Source organism: Rhinolophus sinicus, chromosome 12 (assembly GCF_057876585.1).
Source record: "Rhinolophus sinicus isolate RSI-liver-muscle chromosome 12, RSI-T2T, whole genome shotgun sequence".
Taxonomy (NCBI): domain Eukaryota; kingdom Metazoa; phylum Chordata; class Mammalia; order Chiroptera; family Rhinolophidae; genus Rhinolophus; species Rhinolophus sinicus.
In genome coordinates this window covers 45,454,569-45,479,432 of record NC_142512.1, presented here as the reverse complement: position 1 = coordinate 45,479,432, position 24,864 = coordinate 45,454,569, and the positions used below count along the sequence as shown (strand labels likewise).

The window sequence follows — 24,864 nt, the reverse complement described above, 5'->3', positions numbered from 1 at the left end:
TGTCCTTTTAATTCTAGTGCAATGATAATTGCTCTAACTTGCCTTAAGGATTCTTAAATACCCTTTACAGCTAATCATCATGTTTGGCGGGGGTGGGACGGGGAGGGATGAAGTTGCCACAGTAGATGAGGGGGGCTATTTTCCTGTCTCGATTTTACCTGTAAATAAACAGCAAACATAGTGGAAAGCATATGAGTTTTGAACTGAGATTTTGAATTTTATATCTTTTTTCCACTTCGTAGTTTTAGAATCCGAGTCTAAGTTTCCTCATCGGTAAAATTACATGCCCCTCATATGATTGTCGTGGGACTAAAAGAACAGTTTATATAAAAAATGATACCTAGAAGATACATACTAAAGGTTTTCATTCCCTCGTAAGAAATAGACCTCAGTTAACTAATCTTATTGTGGTGATTATTGTGCAATATATATGTGTATCAAATCATCATGTTGTACATCTTAGAGTACTTGATATGTGTCAGGCGCTGTGGTACAGGAAGAGGTTTAACAAGGTCTTAGCTTTGTTGTTAAGGTAGCTTACAGCGTGGTACTTCAGTATATTTTGGTAAGTGCCATGGTAGAGATAAACACAGTACTGTGAGAAGACTAAGGAAGGAAAAGCGACCTTGGCCAGATCACTAGAGGTCTGAGTAGGTGTTAAGGATCACTTTTAGCTGGGAAATAATGATTGTGCTCAATTTTTAAGGATTAGTGGGATTTGGCCAGGTTTGTAAACTGGAGAATAGTGAGGAAGGCATTCTGAATTGAAGGAGTTTACTAGGTGAAAGGTACTTGTGAGTGTATGGTGAGATTAGGCAGGAGAAGATGGTGTTCAGGGACCAAATTATAAAGTATCGTGTGTGCTCTGGTGTTTTGGCAAGCCATTGAAGGATTTGAAGCAAGTAAGTGATACAGTCTGAGTTCTGTTTTATAACAGTTACTATGGAAGTATATGGATGATGGATAAATTTCCAGGTTTCCTCATGCCTATGTGGATTGCTGATGCTGTTAAACTTGAGGGGGGAAAACTTGATGGGGAGAGGGAACGATGAGTTAGACTTTAATAGTGGGGAGAACCATAGAAGCAAAGACTGTTAGAGATAAAAAATTGAGCATTGAATGAAAAAGTTTTACTGCCAAGCAGGGAACCTGATCCAGCAGAGTCTAGGTAGGCTTTGGGGGATAACTTTTGGGGAAGGAAAAATGGAGTAGGTCTTTTAAAGCCAAAAGACCTGGAGATACCGCTGGTTTATATTAGGTAAGCAAAGTCTCTGTGCGTTGTTGATAGGCTGGTGGATTTGTTGGTCAGATAAACAGTGTACTGGTCAGAAAGGCTCTTTGTATGTGTCATGAGTATATATGTATGTGCTTGTCTTGAGAGTGTGGTGTGGAGAGCTGCCCGTGTGCGGGCTAATGTGAACACACACGTTTTCAGTGTACCAGGAGCTACACACGTAGTTAAGCCCAGTTCCACCATACTAAGAGAAAACAACGGTCGCTTCGTGTTTGACTTAAATCACCAGAAGAATACTGTAGTGATCATTTTTAAAAGACAATACATAATTCTGTTTTATTCCAAAGTCTTGTGCAGCCACTGTCTCTCTATGTCGTCCTGAGCTTCATCTGTGGTTTTGGGGCAAATTGTCTGTTTCTTGGAGTCATCTGCTTCTTGAGTCCTTTTAATTAGACTCAGTTTCTGATTACTCAGGGGTGTGGAAATCCACTGGTCTGGATTGGTAGCTTGTTTTCACTGTGACACAGAAACCCAGGCATCAGCACCTTGAAGCTTGGCTGTTATAGCTGTTGACAGGATGACCTGGGATGGTCGCTTTAGATGACATACCTTTAGATGACATACCTTTAGATGACATACCTTTCCAGAGAAGACAGGTGTAACTTAACACTTACTGAGTGTAAGACTGAGTGAATCACGTTCGTCTCTGCCAGTGTTTAGATTTGTATGTGAGAGTAAAGAATAAGTTTTCAGTGGCGTTTGATTCCATTTGCATTGGGCATATTGTAATGATTTCATAGGGAGAAAGTCTGTGAGCTCTGAGGGAATCATTGCATGGCCATTAGTGCTAGTGGGAAAACTTTAGGCTGGAAAACACGAAAGGTTTATGAAACTTTGGGGATAGTATTAACAATGGAGTGTCTGTATTAAGAGAAGGGTATCACAGAGTTTCTGGTTACTCTTCCAGTGAGGTGAATTCCTTGATCATTTGACAGAAAGGTAGGGATTCCCCGTGTTTTATTAAGCAGTGAATCTACTTCAGTGTCTGTATGTTCTGTGGTGACAGTATACCCTACACTGGGGATGTCTTTGTTATTTATTTATTTGGTTATTTTTACGATAAGTCATTTCACAAACAGTATTAAATCAGAGTTGACAAAAGGGATAGCTTTAGGATCAGAGCTGGGCATATTAATTTTTGAGTGATTGCTAAACAAGCATGTAGTTTCCTTTCATCTGAAGAGGGAGTGATGTTGCAAAATTAAGTTTTGAACAAAGGTGGAGAGTGATACACAAAGTGAGCAAAGAAGGATTTCATAAAAAAGGGATTTCAGTTGACAAATTGTTGAATGTTGCTCATAAGTAACAAGAATTGCACGGCATAGGGTGAGTGGAGAAGTGCCACCAAATGCAAACAGGGAGGGTATGTCATAGCAAGATAAGCAGTGTGCTTCTCGTGTGAACAGTGCTGTTAGATTTCTTCTGGAAGGAATGGAGCATAGGGAGGTATTTGGTTAAGAGCAGCTGGGAGTCTAAGGGTCACAATTCTATTGATTGCTTTGAGAACTTGAATGACTGTAGTCTTTTCCATTAGGTTTCTAAAGGAGCAATAGGGGAGTGTTACAAAGGACAGTAAATCTTTCTTCTAATAAAGACTCAGTGTGAGATTTATTCCTGGTAATCACTTCAAGTTTAAGTAAATATTGGAGTAACTGAGGCAGGCTTATGTAAGGATCAATTTGAACTCTCAGTACGGTCAGCACCATGTATTCTGCCTATTCTGTCAGTAAACTCTGTAGCTCAGAGTACAGGTATCTGATGTGACAGTGGGTTAGGAGAGTTCAGTATCCACAAGAAAACAAGGGCATCTAGGGCTGCCATAATTTGGTTTTGTGCACATTTTAAAATATGGGAACCTCTAAATATGTGCTTTCTATACAGCATTTAATTTCACAGTGCTATGTACAAAACAAGCCTCAACCTAGTAAATGAGCCAGAGTAGAGGTCACACTGGGCAAAGGTGTCTTCCTTTTCTAATGGACTTGTCGAAGTTGGTAAAAGTTGGGAGACTGGGAAGATAAGATTATTGGTGTTTCCCACCTCTGATATTCTCTTAGTACTGTGAGGAAGACTAGAAAGGAATTTAGGATAGAAACAGAGAGCCCTGTACCCACTGGGAATTTTAAGGCCTGTTCTTGAACAGAAAGTTAACTTCCTTTGGCCTAGTAACAGCAGAGAATATAATAGGGCATTACTGAGATGCTCAGAGGTGTGTCATTACCACTCTGTTTCTAACTTGGCTTGTTGGACTCCTTTCTCAGTTTTGAAGGGATAGTAACTTTTCTAGTACCTGAGCTCTATGGATACAGCACCACCTTACCCCCAGGGCAGTCTTTGCCATTATCTGTCATAGGAGGAATATTAGACTTTGAGCAAGTTGTTTAATTTGAAGGGACATGTGTTTTCCCCCCTTTTTATTCTTTTAGAGTTCTTTGACAATATTCTGTTGTAATATATCAAAATGATCTATTTTCCAGTCCACTGACATTCATCTCACTAATCTGGCTATTTCTGGTTTTAATCCATTAAAGGGCTGAAAAGACCTTGTAGTGGTCTGCCTCTAGGTGTATACTAAAATATTTCCTAAAGGTTTCTCTGATCTTCTGATTATGTATGATTTTGCTTGCAGTTTTGGGTTTTGGTTCAATCTACTTCGGTAAGAAAGGCTTTCTGGGATGTCCAGAAGCAAACACTTTGCTGTATCCTCAGCTTCTTTAAACTTTCTTCTGGTTTGTGATATTTGATCTGCATTAGGATCCCAACCTGTTTTTTCAAACCATCTTTGACCTTCTGTTGCAGAAACTACTAGTCTCTACAAGCTTGTGAAGTTCTGGCAGCCCTGGCAGTATAGAGTATAGGTATCTGAAACTATCCTACACTCCTCAGAAAACCTTGGTTTCCATGTGAGAAACCCTTGGGGATTCCATGTGAGACCAAAGTTTAAAAACAACAGCATGACCTTCTTTTGAAGAGTAGGGGTAAATCCTTAATGGAAGTTGTGTGATCATCTCTCTTACTATGTGGGTGCTCGGCAACAGGTTAGGGGATAGGCCCGTGATATCTAAGGGAGGAAACTATTAGGGAAACCCATGATGATGAAGAAGGGTGAAGATGGGGTAAAGACTGACCTTTGCAGATGGGGAGTTGGGAAAGAAACACGGCCTTTTCTTTAGCTTTTGCCAGGGAGGCCTTCAAGAAAGTTAGTTTTGAATTATTGAGGCATTTAGATGTTTTGGTGTACCAATTTAAGGAGGTAGATTGTTGCCTGGGGGGTTTTGGCTCCTTTGGTTCTAAGGCATTGCAGAAGTATACACTTGTTGAAATCCTAAGTTCCCCAGAGTAGCTGCTGCAATTATAAATTATCAGCTTGGTGTAATTATACCATATTATTAGACATGTATATGAACTTGGACTGTAGGGAATATACATACACTTGCTTCTTTGAATTGACAGTCCCTCCAACAAATATTAAAAAGGAGAGTCCTTTACCATTTGATAGACAAATGTATGTACAGAGCACCTAGGCAGTTGAGAGAGACCCAGTAGTCTAGTACCCGAAGTCCTTGAATCTGGCCCAAACTTTGACTTTTCTGAGGACTCTCTTAGATAAGACATAGGCGGACTAACAGTGGTATGCAGAATGGATCCCCTCTTTTTGTCACTCAAGAAAGAGGCCCAGTTTCCTCTGCGTGTCTACCTCGAGAAACCAGGTGGTTCTGAGCCAGAATACACACAAACTTGTGAGACAGAACAGAACAAACTCGGAGCTGAAATCAGCTGAATCACCATCAGAAGTTTCCAAAAACCTGCTAAATCTAGGGCCCAATAGGTTCTTAAGTGTCGGTGGTCTGTCAGTTTTAATGGGTGGCTCAATCACGTGATCTCTGTGGGGCCTCCAACCTGTTAAAGAAGGCATAATGACTAATTGAGACCAAAGATTGTGCACTAAGTGAAAAAGTTTTATTGCCAAGCGTGGAACCTGATCCAGCCCAGGGTCCAAGCAGGCTCTCAGAGATGAAGTTCAGGGCAGGAGAAATGGGATAGGTCCTCTAAAGCCCAAAGACCATGAATTATCTTTGTTTCATGTTACAAGAGCCAGATTTTTTAATGCTGTTGATTGGCTGCTGATATTTGGGTTGGTTGGTAAGCACTGGACTGGCTGGAGATAGTCTGTAACATATATATATAGTATGGAATTCTGTCTAGCTGCGTCTCTTTTGTATGTAATATATCTGAGTTAAGGTTGTCACCCACTTGCTGCGTTGGCATCAGCACACTAGGTGGCCATGTCAAGGTTTATTAGAGTTTAGTAGTTGTCTGGATATGAGGGTGTGGGTGTTAGGAGAGAGAAAGGTCTGGGGATGGTTCTGTAGCTATATACTTTGGAAAACTGTCTGCTAGGAAAGAAAGGCAGCTTGAATGGGTCTTAGTCCACTATTAACTCATCTAATGGTGTTATAAGTATCAGTTGATGTTGAGTAAACTACCTCAGAACTTAGTGGCTCGAAACCACATTTATTTTGCTTGAGAATCTGCAGTTGGCAGGCGGCTTGTCGCTGTTGCACTCAGCCTCAGCTGGGGTGGCTCAGAGGCTGGGGCCTACATTAGCTGAAGGTTTATTCACTAATATTTCTGGCAGTTCAGCTGGCTGTCAGCTGAGACGTTAGCTGGGACTCTCAGCTGAAACTCCTACAAGTGGCCTCTCTGTGTGGCCTGGTCAGTTCAAGGTGAGTCCTGAGAGATCCAGATCACCTCCCGAAGGCCCCAGCCCCAGATACCATCACGTTGGAGATTAGGTTTCAACACACAGGTTTGGGAGGGGTACAGACCTTCAGTCTGTAGCATACCCATTTTTCAACTATATCAAAATTATATACCTTAAAATAGCGTGTCTTAATTTCCATAAAAGAACACCTTGCTAAAAATAAAACGTCATTACTGAGATTTTCCAAATGTGGAAAAAAAGGTTTATGAACTACAAATAATGAAATAGGATGGCTTTTCATTTTTTATAGATTTTATTACAGTGCCTGTCACATTTTTGTCATTATGATAGATGTTCTTGAGGATACAAAGACCTTGAGGGTACAAAGACAACCTTTTGAAACAAAAATCCTAAATATTCTGCCCTTGCAGGATAAATGATCTGAATATTATACCTTACGGAGAAATGCTTGTGCGTCTGGATTTTTCCAGTAGCCCAGAGAGCTTTCAGAGAATGAGTTTCTCAAGCTTTGTCCAGATAGGGTAGATTTTATGTGTAGGCTCAGTGGAGGACTTGCTATTTGCAGTAACTCTTCATAGAAGATAATTCGTGCATTTGTACATCTAGAGGGTTTTTTTTATTTTTTAAAGGGAATACAGGTATGTCTTTCATGTGATAATTTAGTTATTCCTAAATGTCTTTCTTTTCTGTTTAATTAAATTAGGTACAGATTATGCTCGTTTTGTAGATATAATTTTGTCTTTTTGTGTGTGTCAAGGTGAAATTGTTTTCAGTTAAGTTTTTAAAACACTCTTCATTATGTTAATTAGTAATTCGAATGAAAAAGCCTGTGCTCCTTTAAAAAATCAAGATAAATGTGTGAAATAAACTTTAGGTAAAAGTTCCAAAGTGTACTTGATAAACATAGATATGTAGGACGCTATGTTATTTTAATGAAGTTCTTGACCTAAGTCATTTGGAAGAGGATGTAGAAGAGCTTCTGCGTTTCCACAAACCCTTTAAAGTGTGTATATGTGTGTGTGTGTGTGTGTGTGTGTGTAAATACATAGTTTTCATCAGATTTTCAAAGCAGCCCTTTATCACCGCCATCTCATTCCCCCCAAAGTTGAGAACCATTACTTCATAGTCGTGGTTCTCAGTGCTGTGCAGAGACCAGCAGCATCTGCGTCCCCTGGAAGCTTAGTTCTGGGACCTACTCCAGACCCACGGAATTAGAAACTCTAAAGGTGCCCCCCACATGTGTTTTAACAAGCACTCCAGTGATGAGATACATGCTACAATTTGGGAACTGTGCCTTTGAGGCGATAGAGTAGATACAATCTAACAACTACTAGTTCTGTATATATTGACCCATAATCCTATACTCATCTACATAATCTACACTAATTTTAATTTGCTGATATGATTATAGAACAGAGATATAAGCATGTTCATATGTTGTCTGCATAGCAGTTTTTTGAACACAAATACAACTGGTGTTCATATTTAAGTATATTTGAAAACACTTAGACTTATAAAATGTCAATGACTTTTGGTTTAATATATTTGCACTTTTGATTAAGTCCCTTTTGGTCTATGACAGTGTTTTGGTAAGCGGGGTGGATTACCTTGATCTTAAGACATTTTTAGTCGTAAGTAACAGGAAAACAACTCACTTAGGCTAACTTAAGCAAAAAGAGACATTATTGGGAGGATACAGTTTTGGCACCTAGAGGGGAAAGTGCAGCCAGGGTGAGATAGGACCCAGGAAATCGAAAACTTCAGGAACTAAGACAGTTATGCCCTGACGCCTCCTTGGGCCACTTAGAACCCTCTGTTTCTCAGTGCTGTGCTTCCTTCTTTGCAGGGGCTCTGACTTGCTGCCTTCTCAGGAGAGAGGATCTGACTGGTTCATTGGGTCTGGGGGCTGCTCATCATCCAGTCAGTGTGGCCAGTGGGTCAGGGTCACGTGCTGCAAATACAGCCACTGATACTTATCTTCCATGACTGTAGCTATAGGTTGCGTTTTATTGAGGTGGTATAATTTATAGCGTTCTGACGTCCTGTTAAGGTTAAAGTAGGACTGCCCCACTTGCCTTTTGTTTAGTAGTGAGTAGTTTTCTTTTTCCTTACAGTAACTTTCTCCAAAAAAATAAGCCATCACAAATTATTTAGTGAAATTTGTATTGTAGATATGAAGTTGTTTAGTAGAACAATCCCATCATAATTTTGGCTTATTTTTGCACATCTATGGATAGGCTGTGGAAACATGCCTTCAAATTGTAATCAAACCCTGTACACATAAGACAGTATATGTTTAGCTTGTGCTTTTTCCTTTCTACATATTACAGACTTATAAAAAGATATTGGTACGTTTCAGATGTTTATTTTATATACATACTAACCGGGTGTTTGAGGGGGTATTATGTGTAAACAGGTTTTTGGCATTTGCATTGTCAGTAATTTTTGTTCTGCTGCCAATGTTGATAAGAATTTGGCATTATGCCTTTCATTTAAACTTTACATAGCAAGGTAAAACGATCATTTGAATAGAACTTGGACAGGATGATGTAAATGGCAACATGCCATTACAGAAAAAATCTAGGAAATGTGATGCATTAGTCCCTTGCACTGGAAATTTTACTGGGGATACTTAGCAAACTTTTGGCTTGCAGTGGAATAAGAGGGAGGAGCAGTGGAAAAAGGAAAGCTTTTGTTTACTGTAAAACAATGCAGTGATTTAGACAGAGTGATGTTAGAACAGAAGTCTGAACATGACACATCTCGGCAGAGTCCATGGAAATGGCGAGATGTTGGACTCACTCCGTAGCCCTCTTAGAGACCTTCAGGATTCCTGAGACTTCAGTATTTGCAGTAGTTATTGAATTGTGTACTCTGTGCATGGTTTCATAGGCTCTGGGGGTGCGGTGGGGATTAAAAGTTCTTGACCTCATGGAGTTTAATGTTCTAGCTGGGGAAGACCTTAGGAAGTGAAGGGTTAATTGGGTTAACTGTTTATATATGAAAAATGTGGGTCTTTGTTGATGTTTAAATTTGGTAATTCCCAGGGCTCCTTGGCGAAATGACTGCTTCTAGGGCTGGGGCAGGGAACATACAAGATAGGCCTAGAGCATTTTCTAGTGTCAGAAAGTATGGAGGCATGACCCTCCACCCCGCCCCGCGATGTGGCTGTATCAAAGGAACGCAGAAACCCATGGAAACTCCCAGGGCCAAAGCTGGGGCAATATGAGCAGCACAATAAAGCAGTATTGGGGTATAACTCAAAGTATAATATAAGTAAGTCCACACTGACGTATATAACCAAATGATTGAATAAATAGATACATGGAGGAGGACAGACAAATCTCCCATGCCGAATTCCAGATTATTTATGTAGACATTTCAGTGTGAAGAAGGGAGAGTAATTCCCTGGTTTTTCAGTGTAGACTGCACATAGCAGTGACTTCCTTTCAAAGAGTATGGTGTGGAAAGGGGGATAAAAAAGTAACTTTACAGTGGAGAAACCTTACGGACACAACTTTTGCCAGGTCAAGGTTAATATGAACAGTGACAAGTCATGTTGACAGAATATACCCTTGATACGATGTTATGGGAATGGTACCTTTACCTCTGTGGTCTTTCTCCCAACAACCCATAAACCCAGATTAATCATTTGGGAATAAACCCAGCGAATTCAATTGAGGGACACATTCTCCAAAACACCTGACCAGTATTCCTAAAAACTGTCAAGGTCATAAATACCAAGTCTGAGAAACAGTAACAAAGTCTGAGAAACTGTCACAGCCAAGAGAGGCCTAAGGAGACACGATCACTTAATGTAGTACGGAATCCTCAGTGGGATCTTGGAACAGATAAAAGATGTGAAAACTAAGGAAATCTGAATAAAATAGGAACTTTAGTAATAGTGTATCTATTAGTTCATTAAACTGTGACAAATGTACCATATTAACTAAGATAAGATGTTATTAATAGGATAAATAAGGGTGAGTGTATGGGAACGCTATTATCTTTGTAACTTTTCTGTAAATCTAAAATTATTCTAAAATAAAAAATTTACTAAGTTTAGTAATTCCCTATCAAACCAGGAAATATTTCAAAAGTATAAAGTTACAAAGAAGTATTTTCTTATTATAAATTAAAGCTTTTTACAGTTGCAGTCTTCTTTCCTATTTGTACCAGAGGCCTGTGTTTATAAGTGGAGCCTATTTGGGAAACGAAATATCTTTGGCACTTTGCTCTATTAGAGTAGATCATCAGGTATCTGAGTGACTACAGTGTTTAGAGGTTGGAAGGATGCAGAAGACCTGGGATCTTATCCTTATTTACATTGTTGTAGAAATAAGGTTAGTATAATTGGAGGACATTATGTTGACAATACACCGTTTTATTGTGTACGAGAGAGAAGGCTTAACGAGATGTTATTAGGAAAGGGCTCCAATAGGTAGTTGGGCCCTAGGCTAAGCAGCGTGCTTACAGATAGTTGAGGGAGCAAGCCTGATTTGAAGGAAAAGACTTCCTAGTTTACGGGAAGCAAGGAGTGAATTTTGCTTTATTATTTACCTTTTAGTTCGCTCATCCTTATACAAAATCAGATTGTGAGAAAGAATCAGAAAAAGTTTCACATGGAGTTGAAATTTGATAAATGGATACAATGTTGAGGGTCAGTGGTTAGAATAATAGCACTTGAGCTGGGAGGAATATTTTGAATAAAGTCAAAGGCAGAAAAGTCCTGGGCTTATTTGGGGGAAAAAAGAGGATGCCGTTTTTCAGTCTAGGAGTTAATGAGAGAGAAGGCCGGGGTCATTAACAGCCTTCTGAGTGAGGAATCTATAGAAAAAGAGGACGGAGCCTGAATTAAAAATGCTCACCTACTAGGTTCCAGGCTGGGGGAAGCCACAGCGCTCAGCTCTAGTTTCCTTTCCTGTGGGTATTAAAACTCACAAACTTTTAAGGATCAAGCAAGAAGTTGTTTTGGCACATTATAAAAAATATAATTACTTAAATGTGAACACTGGAAATGGAAATAGGCAGAGAGATATGTGATACCTGATGTAATCTGGCAACTGCGTTAGATGTGGGGTGGTCAGGGAGGGGGAGAGATAAGAAAGACGTTTGCTTTCTGGGTGATGGGAAGCATGTGGTGCAGTTTACAGAGCTGGGGGGTCAGAAAGAAGAAGAGCTGGTTTATTAGGGAAGCTGATTAATTCAATTTTGAATAAATGTAATTTGAAGTGCTGGTGAGGTTTCCCAGTGGGTATATGTGGTAGTCAGCTGAAATTAGGCTTGCAGCTTGGGAGAGGAGTAAAGTTAGACATACACATTGAGGCTCATCAGTATTTGCTGAAAACTTACATGAACTTTGTGATTGGCTGAATGTTTGTGTCCCCCCATGTTTCTTTCGCAAGTGTGATGGTATTTGAAGGTGAGGCCTTTGGGAGGTAAATAGGTCATGAAGGTGGAGACTTTACAATTGGGATTAGTGCCCTTAGAAGAAAAGACTCGAGAGATGATACCTCTCTCTCGGCCATGTGAGGACACAGCAAGAAGGTGGCTGTCTGCAAAACAGGAAGAGGGCCCTCACCAGACATTGAATCTGCTAGCACCTTGATCTTGGACTTCCCAGTCTCTAGCACTATGGGAAATAAATACAATGGTATCTCGGTTTTCAAATGTAATCCGTTCCGGAAGATCATTCGAGTTCTGAAATGTTCGAAAACCGAAGCACGGATTCTCCATAGAAAGTAATGCAAAATGGATTAATCCGTTCCAGACCTTTAGAATCAACCCCTAAAACTGCAAATTTAGCATGAATTTTACTATTTAATGATACCATAGAGCCATAAAATTTACAGCGTTCGTAAACCGAAATGTTTGTCAATGGAGACGTTCGAAAACCGAGGTACCACTGTACTGTGTAAACCACCCAGTCTATGGTATTTGTTATATAGCAGCCTGAACTAAAACAGGGTCTTCACCAGGTTGTGAGAAGACCACTTCCTTGCTCTTTAAGATACTTTCAAATGCTTGCAAACGGGGGGATTCATTTTATTAGACATTTTAGAGTAGAAAGAATAATAATGGCTAATATTTACTGAGCACTTGCTGTATACTAGGTACTATTCCAAGGGTTTTATGTTTTTCAGTTTATTTAATCTTTAAAACAACACTGTCACGTGGCTCTCATTATCATTTTTATAGATGAGCTATCTGAGGTACAGAGATATTAAATAATTGTTCAGGGTCTCAAGTTGATAAGTTACAGCACCAGGTTCAAACCCAGGCATTAGGACTCTCAGTGTTTAATATAGAGCTTATAGCTTAACAGTATACTGTGCTGTCTCTTGTGAGTGTCTCTAGAAAAAGAAGGTAAAGGAGAGAAACTTGGGAGTGGCCAGAAAGTGATGTAACTTTTTCCCTACCTGTAGAATAGTGTTCTTCATTGCAACTATCTACTTGAATTTTGTAATAAGGTTTCTTTCTTTTGGTGTTCTGATGTAGAAAATAAATTACTGTGTGGCTACATTTAGATACACTATGTCAATCTCTTGAGCAGCCGTCAGTTATGAAGTGGGTCTGTTTGAATGAAGGTGTTCAGTCGGGAGGAGGTGGTGGCTGGGTCTCCAATAGCACTAGCCAGGATAGCATTTAGTGTAAGCGTCCCTAAGTTATAGTGAATTTACCCTCCTTCTGAATGAAGGAGAATACTTTTATGTGTTTTTATCATCAAATTGGAGAAATGAATTTATGGAAGTTTTGATTTAAGATGTATAGCTGAAATGCTTTCAGGTAGTTTCTTGCAGTAATAGCTCCTACAGCGCGCCTGCTGTGTGTCTGGCCTACCTGTTTTACGTTTATTTCATGCTGAATGTCCTGCTTGGCTTTAGCTGAACCGTGTTTATTTTTTAACGTGTGAATTTACACCAGAACTTGATTATTATGCTTGTAGGAAGAGCTTTATTTTAAAGTTAATCTCTGATCACTATAAGGCAGAAATTTACAGTTGTGGCTAGGAGTAATATCTACATTTATTATGTCAAAGTAGGTCATTGTTTTTATATTGAAAAAGTTAATAAACTTGCACTTGACTTTTAGAAAGCTTATATGTATACTCTTAACCTTGTTTCAGTTTTATTCAGTTAAAAAGTACACTTGTTTGGGGAAAAAGTTTCGCCAAAATCTTCATGTTTGAAATTTGAAAACTTAAAAGTTGTTATGAGTGCGCTAGAAAGGTCATTTTTAATTGCTTAACTTGAGAACCAGTTTTGCCTTTGGTGAAATATTTAAGTGTGTGTGTGTATTTGTATTTTTTAGTAAGAATATTTACCTCATAGTGGCAGAACCTGTATATTTTAACACATCATCTGGTATACTAATTAAATTACCTGTCAGGTACTAAAATGCATTAAGTTAAACTTAGAAGCCCAGTTTGTTTTGCAACATGCATGAAATGAATTGTCTAAAATTCCTTGATTAAATGGCACTGACGCAAGATACTTAGTTAAAAGCAGGTCTAATATGATTGTAGAGGTAAACTATTATACCCATTGAAAGAGGGAAATTGCTTATCTTTTGGAGAAGGTCCTCCTGCATCCTAGGTTTCTTATCACCATTTTGTGAAGCTGTATCACCAATGATTGTTTAAGTTCCTTTGAAAAGAAGAGTTGACCTTAGAGACTGTTTCATTCTATGTATGATGGTTAAGTTTGGGTTCTGTAATTAGATTATTTGACTTGGAATCTCAACTCTAGAACTTAGTGTCACCTTCGCAAGTATTTAATGCCTGAACCTCAGTTTCTTCACTTCTAAAATGTAGGTAATGCTACTAACTTCACAGAGTGGTTGGTGGACACTTGCACATAGTGAATACTCAATAAATGTTATCCAGTCTTTTTGTATTTCTTACTAAATTTACATTTTATTAAATGTACTGTTTGTAAAATGGACTTTTACTCTTAATAACATTAAGAAAATATTTTCTTGTCAGTAAATACATTTACATAATTTTAATGGCTGTGTAATATTCCAACATGCTATTTGTCATCCATAACCATTTCACTGCTGTTGTGCACATAGGTTGTAGCTGACATTTTTGCTCATTGCACCATTTTGTAATAATGCTCTTGAATGGTGAGTCTGTGTAGACTCCTGCTTCAAGCAACAATAACTAAAACACATACATATAAAAATTGTGTTCAAGTTTTCTGTAGAACTTACATTTCATTTTCATTTCACATTTAGGAGATGAGGTTGAGGTTGTTTCTTGGAGCAGAAAGATCTAAATGGCTGTCATATGCCAGGGATCAGGGAGGGTGTGTGTTAGGTGTTTCTAAAGCACTAGGCCATCTTGTTGGAATTTGTATAGGAATGTTATCCTGAACTTCAGTTTTATTTTACAATGATAATAAAAGTTCAAAGAAAATCCAGAGAAATCTACTCTGTTCAAAGTAGTCTATACAACTTTTGAGTTACAGGAACAGTATAAAATCTGTTTTTGTGGGGTAAAGGAAGACGGGCTGTCTGAATGTGTTTTTTTCTTCCTTTCTCTCAAGCAGTCTCGTTCCAATCAGCAGTGTAATTGGAATGCAACTCCAATCTGGAGGAGGAAGGGGAATTTTTGGCAAGATACTGAGCAGTTGGGAGTTTTATTCAGATGAAGCATAGACAGCCATTCATTATGAGTACAACTCAGTAAGAACAGCAATGGCGTTCTATTTCTACAGCTGGGATTTGTACTCTGATGTTACATGGCGTGTTCATATAGATAACTCCTTTCCATCCAGGGAAAGAAATTAGTGACTTAAATGAAATGGTAATATTTATTAACATCTGCACTTCTGCAAACGGTTTCCTTCAGTCACTGCCTCAGAAAAAATATACTAAAGGAGATTTTTCCCAAATTCAAAAACATGTCTTGAGAAAACAACGGGAAAAAAGGTATTTAAGGCATGATATTTGAATTATACCTGATCTGCAAGCTCTAAGGGCAAAGGACTATGTCTCATTTTGTATTGTATCTGCAGAATCTGTCATAGCACGTGACACAAAGTGGGTGCTCAGTAAATGTTGAATGAAAGAGTGAATGACATGAGAAGTGCTCCTTCCTCATTAAGCATCTCAACATGGTCACACCTGCATCTCTGTGAAATAGGAGTTACCAGCACACCCACAAGGCTGTCTTTAGCCTGTTTTGATCATCTCCTCTACTGCTTGGAACTTATTCATATATTAGCAACATATTATTTGTTATTTTTAAAAGAAAATTTCAAACGTGACCTGATGAGTATGTTTTAAATAAAGGGAAATAATAAAAACAAGATTTCATAAATACGTCAAAATCACAATTACTTGAGGATTGGTAATTTATCTGTCATATAGTATAAAAAGTCCCTCTTTCAATGAAATTATTTTAGATTATTTTGGAATCTGTTTCATTCATTCAACAAATACTTTTTTGAGTGCCCATCGAATGCCTGGCTCAGTGTGTGATTGGTGCTGGAGATGCAAAGAAGTGAGACAGACATGATTTATGCTGTATAGAGTTTACCGTCTCCATAGTTATAAGCAACATTCTAAGCTTAAACAATTATAATAGAGTGTGATGAGTGCCTGTGATAAGAATGGGCTTCTGTGAAAATACAAGTGGGCGGAGAGTTGAGAGAAACTTGTTCTAAAAGACTTCCTTCCCTTTGAGACCTGAAAGATGAGAAGATGAAGCCTGAGAAAAATGTTTCAGGCAGAGGGAATAGCACGTGCAGGCTGTGGGTGAGAGATGGTGTACGTTTGAGAAAGTAAAAGTTTGGTGTGGCTGGATCTTGAACTTGGGGGCTTAGAGGGAAAGGCTGGTGATGAAAGATGAAGAGTGATAAGCAGGAGCCAGAGCCTGAAGGGCATTTTAAACCGATATAAAGTTTGGGCCAGAACACAAAGTGTGATCAATACGGTGAATGTTTAAATAAAAAAAAATTATTACAGTAAAAGACGCATTGCCGTTAATTGGTCTCAAAATACTCCCCCCTTGCTTTGAACACACTTATTCCATTGTTCTTGCCACTTCCTGAAGCAGTTCTGGAAGTCCTCTTTCATGAGTGTTTTTAGTTGTGCTGTCGTGGCTGCCTCTATATCCTGAATCATTTTGACTTTGGGGAAGAGCCAGAATTCTCACGGTGACAGATCCAGTGAATCAGGTGGATGAGGATACGCCGTAATGTTTTTATTTGACAGAAATTGCCATATACCAGAAGTGATGTGTGACGTGGAGCCTTTCTGTTGTGATCACAATATAATGAAGGCTGCTGCCAAGTGCCATCCAATGGAAAGGCAGGCATCTTCAATATGGGAAGAGGTGCATCAAACCTTAAGTAACAGTGTGTGACAAGTTTCAACTTGTTCGGTGCAATCAGTCGGGTGTGAGATACGGTTGAGAGAAGGTGTGTTATAAAGTCTGCCGTAAATCATCCTTCATTATCGACAATGCTCCATGTCACACATCACTTCTGGCACAGCAATTTCTGTGAAATAAAAACATTACCACAGGTCCTCATACACCTTATTCACCATATCTGGCACCATGCGACTTCCAAATCAAAATGACCATGGAAGGTAAATGTGTTGAATTGATTCAGGACATCGAGGCAGCCACGACAGCACAACTAAAGACACTCATGAAAGAGGACTTCCAGAACTGCTTCAGAAAGTGGCAAGAACAATGGGATAAGTGTGTTTGAAGCGAGGGGGAATGTTTTGAGGGGGATTAATGGCAATATGTCTTTTATTGCAATAAAATTTAAACATTTACCATAGTTTTGGATCGCACCTTGTACCTTGGGAATGTTTTTAGGATGGAGGTCAGTAGAGGAGACAAGAGACAAGGTCCCTGAGAAAGTGGTAGCTTGGGCGTGAGATACAACGCATGGATAGAAGGATAGTTTTGAGGAATGTTTTAAGGATGTTTTGGAATGTTGTTAGGAGGAGGAGAAATGGATAGGAGGACTTAATCATAGTTTTAGGAAGACCACTTTGGGTCCAATGTGGAGAACTGACTGGAGGGGTGGAGGCTTGAGGCAGGGGACTGATTGGGAGGCTATTGTAATGACCTAGACAGTTGATGGTGGTCTGGACTGGGGGCGGGAGGGGGAGGGGGCGTGGCACAGATAACAGGGAAGTGGAAAGATGAAGGCTATCTCAGAGGCAGTACTGATTAGAATTGGTAATTGCCAGGAGGCAGAAGAGTAGTGAAGGTTGCTGTGGAGGTTTCTGACTGGGGCAGTGGCGTGGAAAGCATTGGTATTATTGAAAGAGAGTAAACTGAAGGAACAGTTTTGGGGGACCGGGAAGATGGAGATTTTACTTTGGGGACATATTTAGTTTGCCTGTGTGGACCTGGAGTTCAGGAGAGAGCAAAGGGTCGGGCTTATACATTTGGGTGTCATAAAAATGGCACAGACCAGGGAGAATGTATGGAAAGCTGCTCTTCAGATTTGTATTTTGAGAAGGAAGAGCTTTGTCAATCTGTTAACTATGAACTTTCTCCCAGAAAAAAGTGTGAGTTCTTTCCCTAGAAAAATACACAGACATGTAACAATTTACAAAATAAATCAAAGGCAGGCATCTGCTCCTCGGTTATAGAGTAAAAGAAGGGGACCTAGGGCAAAACGCTGAAGAACCTCAACTTCTTAGATGGAGCATAGGAACAAAGATCTGGCAAGGAACACTTAGAATGAGTTCCTGCCTGGTGTGAAACCAGGTGCAGTGGTGTTAAACAGAAACCAAAATAAGAGAAGCGTTCCTAAAGAGGGAGTAGTAGTGAATAGAAGCAGATGCCCTTCAGGGGTCAAGTGTGATAAAGAATGAAAAGTGTCCATTGGGTGGATTTAGTAATTAGGTCCCCAGGGCTTTGGAGAAGCAGTATAAGGGCAAGGGTGACAGAGGAAGCCAAGTGACAGTGGGAGGTAAAGAACATGTAGACAGTTCTTTAAAGTAGTTTCGTTATGAAGGAGCAGAGGTAGGATGGTGGCTGGAGGTAGGAGGCAGGGGCGAGGCTTGCGTACGTTTAAATTGCTGATGAGGCTGTTGAGCAGAAGAGAGACAAGGTCCCTGAGAAAGTGGTGGGTTGGTATGAGATCCAGAGCTCAGGAGGAAGGATAGTGTTTGACAGCTGAGTGGACGTGGTAAATGGATGGGAAAAAACGTGTAGCCAAACAGTAAATTTGTAGGTTTAGTTTTGCATATGTTTTCTGTTTCTCTGAAGAATGATGTGAAATCATTTCACGTCTTGCATCCTAGGATGCTGGTTAAATCATGATAACCTCATTATACTGAAGACCATATCGTTTGTATTTATGTGTAAGATAGGGCCTAAGAGTCTCTGACTAGTAAATCAGCGTCTTGTGCTTACTTAATAATTTTATTCATTTACTGATGGCATCTGTCTTTAAAATGATTTTTACTTGAACTTTGAAGTGGTTAGTTATATTGAGACTTATTACCAGAGTTTATAATGTTAAATGAATTTTTACACACTAAACTTCTAATAATTGTAACTAATTGAACAGACAACTTAAACTGAGTAGAAGTGGGTAGAAATTAATCAAATGTTACTTTCATAGATATTTTATAAATTGAACTACAAATATATGGAAATTGGTGTTTTCCCTTCACTTGTATCAAGTTTGATTTAAAGCAGTTAAGTTTATAACTGTATAAGCAGTAATTTTTAAATTGAAATATAATTCACATGCTATAAAATTCACCTCTTTACAGTGTACAATTCAATGTTTTTAACATATTCACAAGGCTGTGCATCCATCACCATATAAGTAATAATTTAATGCAGGGTAATCCAGAGAATGTGGATTTGGGATATCTAGTTCAATATATTAACTTAAATTTTGGAAGAAATAGTAGATCTATCTTGTCATTGAGCTGATGATTTAGAAGGTAATTTATCTGTCCTGAAAAGTTTCTGTGGAGTTTAGGTGCAGAGTAAATAACAGAATGCTATTTAAAAAAACCCAAACTCATCTAAATCAAGAAGGCTTTATATTATTTATGATCTTCATCAGTATAAAATTATTTTATCCCTCAAATATATATATCAACCCGAATTTACATATTTCCTCCTTGCCCCCAAGCTACTCTGAGAACAGATCTTGATGGAAGATAGGAATTGGGTCCTTATGAGAATACCAGACATATAAACTTTCTTGCCCTCAGCTGTTACTGCTGATCATTGCTAAAGTTACAAACACAGGTTGAGCTGTCTTCTGCTAGTGTTTAATGAAAGTTTATGATCATAATTCATACCTTGCTGTGGTTGGTGTTTAATTATTATTCACTAGTGTTTTCAATATGAAACTTTTGACAATGCAGTCCTACCATTTTATTTTAATTCTTCCCATGTATTTTTTGTTTCCTTTACAGTACTCTGTGCAAAAAACTTGGTGAAAAAGGATTTTTTCCGTAAGTAAATTAATTTTAAATCTTGTATGTTGTGTGTAAACTTTTTGGATAACATTTTCAGAATTGTCTGCTTTAGGGATTTCTCTATTCAGAAATATACTCAATGTTATTTTATGAATGCTTTGGTTCAGAGCCTTTTGGCATCGCATTTTTGAGAGAGGATTTTATGCTCTTTTAGCCTTAGCCCAGTTCCCTTTACCCACCCCTCCCACATAGTTCTGTGAAATGTATGTATGTGCAGGTGTGTATATGCGGATATGTGTAATGTATACTGAACGTGTGCATACTGCTAGATCTCTAGGAAAGGTTTGAGATTATTTTGTAAACACTTTTTTTTCTCCGTAACAGTTTGTAGGAAATTTTACCCATGCATTCAAGATTCCTTGGAAGGGAGAGAAGTCATTCAGCTTGTTTGGAATTTCCAGCGTGTAGGAAAGTAATCTCTGCCACATTTGATCGTAGATGCTCTGAAGTCTCAGACTCCAAAGTAGATATTTGGTTCCCATATTTGCTGTCTCTTGTGCCGATCTGTTGTGAAATTTTTTGTGGCTTTGTTTAGGATTAAGTTTTGTGAGGGAGGATTGGACAGAACCCCTTGCATGTGTTTACCCTGTAATATACTTCTCAATAGCTTTAAGTTATTGGGTAAAAAATGATACAATTTTTAGTAAAAAACTCTTAAGCCAACAAAATTTTATATGTCAAATATTTGAAGTTAGAAATAGAGTATATTCATTAGATTTTTAAATGCAAGTCTTACAAGCCAGCAAAACTGGCTATGAGTGCTAATTTAATATGAGTAGGTAATTCTCAAGGGTTTGGTTAAAAGACATAATAAGCTCTTGATATATTTTTAAATCATACTTAACTCATTCCACTTGAAATTGTATTACTTCCAATCTGTTTAGAGTAGAACCTGAATTAAAGTTTATAAAATAACATCTTATAAAACTATATAATTAAAATTTTTTATATCTGTGCTTATATGGGAAAGCAATTAGCATGATTTGGGACATAGTTAAGAAGGAAGTTATAAGCAGCCTCCAATTTATGTACCACGTGGCCTCTACCCCAGTTTTTGTACCCAGTGGCCTCTCTGTGCTGCCACCAATTAATGTTATCTTCACAAGCTGCTGCTGAACTGCCCACCTCATCTCTGTTGCTAATAACCAGTATGTATTCTTTTTACCCCTAGGTTGATCTGAGGTAAGATTTAACCTAGTAAGACTGCAAATTGGCATAGGATTGGATAGGCTACTGACAAGGAGAAAAGCGAGAGAAGTGAGGAATGCACACTCTTACAGATGCTTCTCTCCCAGGACATCTGCTCTAGTTTTAAAGATAAAATCTTCAGTTTTGTCTCCCCGCCTTCCTCCCCAAATTCTTTGCCTTCCTCCAGAGTCCCAAGACCCAGCTCCTCCAATAAAGTATCCAGATATCCCTGTCTCAGTTTTCCTAGGAAATCTAGAGGGATCTGACTTTAATTCTTTGTAAACCTCTGAGAGGAGGTTATTACCACTTATATGTTCTTTATCTGTCCTTAAGTTGCATGTAAAAAATAAGAAGGAAAGAAGGATTTATTTCCCTTTTCCCTTATGAAGCAGTAAAAATTGATAAAATTATTTAAGAGTTGTGAGCTTGCTTCAGGGATAAGAAAATTGGGGGAAACTGTGTGATTATCTTTAAAACCCAGGGTGGAAGAAACACTGAGGGCCCTGGAAAGGGAAACAGGAAAGCCAATCCTGAGGCCTTCAGAGGGGACTCAGAATAATCCCCCAGGTTCACATTGGTGAAGGTTCTCCCGCTGTGGCAGACTTAGCATTTATTTTCCATCTGCTTATGAGTTAAGGGTTGCTCACATTAATTTCAGAGAAAGAATTAAATAATGGTTCCTAAATCTCTTAATTAAGTTTGAGTGCGAATGTGTTTATTGATAAGAATGCAGTTACCATTGATCCTGAAATATACGGGGGGTGCCAAAAAGTGTATACACGTGGGCACTTTGGTCAGTGTCGCTCAAGCAGTAGTTCGCCATGATCAGAAGTGTCTGGACGCTGATGGTAACCAATTTGAGCACCCATTGTAATTGCAGAAGTCAAACGTGACTTATATTCATCTTTTGTTATCGGTATATATTGAGTATTATAATTTTAATACAGTTTTCCTTTCTTAAAATGTGTATACATTTTTTTGGCACCCTCTATAGTTAAGGTTTTGCTTGTAATTCAGTTTAAATTGTGTTGAATGAGAATGAGAAAAGTAAATATTAATATTAAGCACGATTATATGCTGATGAAATAGATACATATATTTTTTTAACTATAGGAAACACTGCACAGCCATGTATTGTCTTTTGTAGAGTAACTTGTAAAATATGAGATAATACTGTTAATTCCAGGATATCTACCCTTTCTGAGAAAAGGTTTTGCTCAGTCATTTTTCAAAGAACTGCTTTCAAGCTTATTGGCTTTTAAAAATAAGTACTTCCTCCTTTCCCCAAAATTTTAGCAGGAAAATTTTCAAGTATATAGGAACATGTAAAGAATTTTATAGTGAGTACCCACTATCTAGATTTTACCATTAACTTTATCACATATCTATTCATTTATCCATTATCAGTGTTTTTTAAAGAATGTTGTCATTAGTATCAAGTTTTTTCTCCTTTATGCAACATTAAAATTAAAGATTTGTGTGTAAGGTACTGTGTTAAGGTGTTGGATAGGGGCCTCACATTGAATTCAGTAAGAACCAAGATGGTGGGTTGAATCTCCCCCCCGCCCCCCGAATCAAAAATAAACGTTTCTTTTCTCTGGTAACTCACTTTTAAGTTGACTTTTTTTTTTTCATTATTTTTATATCAAGTGCACTTGTGTAGTGAGAAAATTCTTGAGCTTTAGGTGTTTTATATGACTCAGAAATGATGGGGAGAATTGAAGTTTAAAAAAATACACAAAATACTTTAGCCACTTTATATTACCACTAGAGGTCTCACTAACTTCAGAAAAGTTGATAGCTTTTGACCACATTAGAATAACTTGGCCCTCAAGTTAAATTTTTGTAGAAAATATAATCAGGTAGGTTGAAACTTAGGCATTTTTTGGTTAGGGTATAGAGCTTGTATTTTGTTTTATTTAACAGAAGAGAAACATAGGAAGACAGGACTTAGACATTCATACTTAATTAAGAATTTGGAAGCCACGCCAAATTTTGTGTGGAAAAAGTTGTTTTCTTAGTCCTTAATTCTTTAGTTAAGCAACATCCAAAGGGAAAGCTAGAAATGTGATTTTTGTTTGTTTTTGCTTACAAACATACATTTATATGTTTATTTGTTTAGAAAGTAGACTCAAAAGAACAAGGTAGAGTGGATTTCTCCCAGAAGAAAATAATTAACATTATTGAAGGTAGAGGGAAAAGTATTCTTCTGTTAAACACATTACTGGTTGTTAAGTATTATGGAAATAATACAAATAACGCTAAACTTCAAAAACAGTATAAACAGATTGATACCCTAACCTACCAAGTTTCTTCTTAAATACTTAATATTCTTAAATTTTGGTCTTATTTTTTTTGAAGTTGACAGATCACAGAATCGTGGAATTGGAGCTCACTAGGTGACTCGTTGTGCTGTTCTTCATGTGACCTACTGTCTAAAGCTTACAACAGTTTCAGAGATGGTCTCTGTGCCTCTTACTCTTTCCTTCTCCCAGTTCATCCTGAATACCACTAATGGAAAAATAGGAAAATGTGTTTACAGCCATGCTTCAGAACCTAAAGTGGCTCCCTGTTAGCTCCCCCAGTCACTCTAAGACTTTATTTTCTGACTTTCAAGCCTCTCTCACTAGATCAGTCTTACCTCTCCAGCAGCATTTACTGTTACACCTTAGCACAAACCCTTTGGTTAGAGTCCTCAAACCCTTCAGATATTGTCATACCCTCCTTGATGCTCTTCCTGCTTCTTTAAAGCCCCAATGAGTCCCATCCCCTCAAAAAGAAAAAAAAAAGAAGCAGCAGCAGCCTTTTTTTACTGTTCATCCTCAAATTGTTCTGTTTTTCTGCGCTCTTACTTGTGCAAACTGTTGAATCGCATAGCAAATGAGAGGTACCATAGTACAACGTAGCAGTTCAGACCATGAAATTGAGAACCAGACTGTGTGTGCTTGGGTTTAGAATCTAAACTTGAGACGCTGGCTCTTCCACTTACACTGTGTGATGCTGGGCTAGTTAATAAACCTTTTATGCTTCAGTTTCCTCATCAATAAAATAGAGGTAATAGTATTATGTAGGGTTATTGTGAGGATTAAGAGATTTAATATATGTAAAACATTCATAGTATTACAAATCAGTACAAACACTTGTTTATTCTCAGGTCTTTTTTGTTTTTTGTTTTTGTATATTTGTATAGCATTCTTATTTCCCCAATTAGATATGAAGCTCTTTTAAGGCAGGGTATTTATTAGATTTTTTGGTTCAATTTCTCATCACTCATGGTAGTTATTCAGTAAAACTTTTTGGCTGATTTAATTATAGCCCATGTTCCTGTGTGAAAACCTTTAGTAAGCTCTTTCTTTAAATGAGCTACTAAGGGAGACTGTGGAAAAGTTTTAAGAGAGCCAGGAATGTTTTAAGCATTCTCCTTCTTAGGGTCAAAGGGCTGGTAAAGAGCAATAAAAACGTCCACATTTGGGGTAACCTCTAGACTTTGGTAGTTTAAGCTGAGACTGTTTTGAGACAGAAACAAGAAAAAAATATAGTTTTTGGTATTTAATGTAGAATTAACTTTAAACGAACCCCTTTTCTTTTATAGCGAAATGTTAAACTTTTATAAGGAATGAAATAATCTTTTGTTTTGCAGCGAACCAGTAATCTTTATATAATTAGTCTTGTATCTTCCATGTCAAAATATTCTTTAATTATAAAAAAAAAAATCTTCCCCTTTTCTCACAGGACTTCCTGACCCATTTGCTAAGGTGGTGGTTGATGGATCTGGGCAATGCCATTCTACAGATACTGTGAAGAATACACTCGATCCAAAATGGAATCAGCATTATGACCTGTAGGTTTAAATGGTTGATCTGAAATGAAACATAGAATCAGTATTATTTGATATAGTCTTTGAAAGCAGTCACTGAAATGATCTGAGTTTGAGCTGGGTATAATTTGGTCTTCACAGAGTGATATAAAAGTTAGTGGGAGAGGACTTTGGTTGATTGATAACTGGTTTTGGAAGATGAGGTACCCTTCATAATAAGCCTACGAAGAACAAAATGTATATACAGTATAAAGCAGTTCCTTCTCTCACCCTTTTTCATTAAATAAAGGTATTCATTTCCTGTAGGCCAGTTGTAAGTATAAAACAAGAAATCATAATTGGGGTGCCCGCATAGGC

The 24,864-nt window shown here is 38.1% G+C and overlaps 1 protein-coding gene across 3 annotated transcripts in view; it reads left to right on the top strand.

Annotated features, from left to right (window-relative positions):
• Positions 1-24,864, top strand: part of SMURF2 (SMAD specific E3 ubiquitin protein ligase 2) — a 90,815-nt gene that overhangs the window by 26,690 nt on the left and 39,261 nt on the right. For all 3 annotated transcript variants that reach the window (XM_074319449.2, XM_074319450.2, XM_088802325.1), the window contains exons 2-3: positions 19,440-19,478; positions 24,423-24,531. In XM_074319449.2, coding sequence (XP_074175550.1) covers positions 19,440-19,478; positions 24,423-24,531 — 148 coding nt within the window. The remainder of the gene's footprint in view (positions 1-19,439; positions 19,479-24,422; positions 24,532-24,864) is intronic.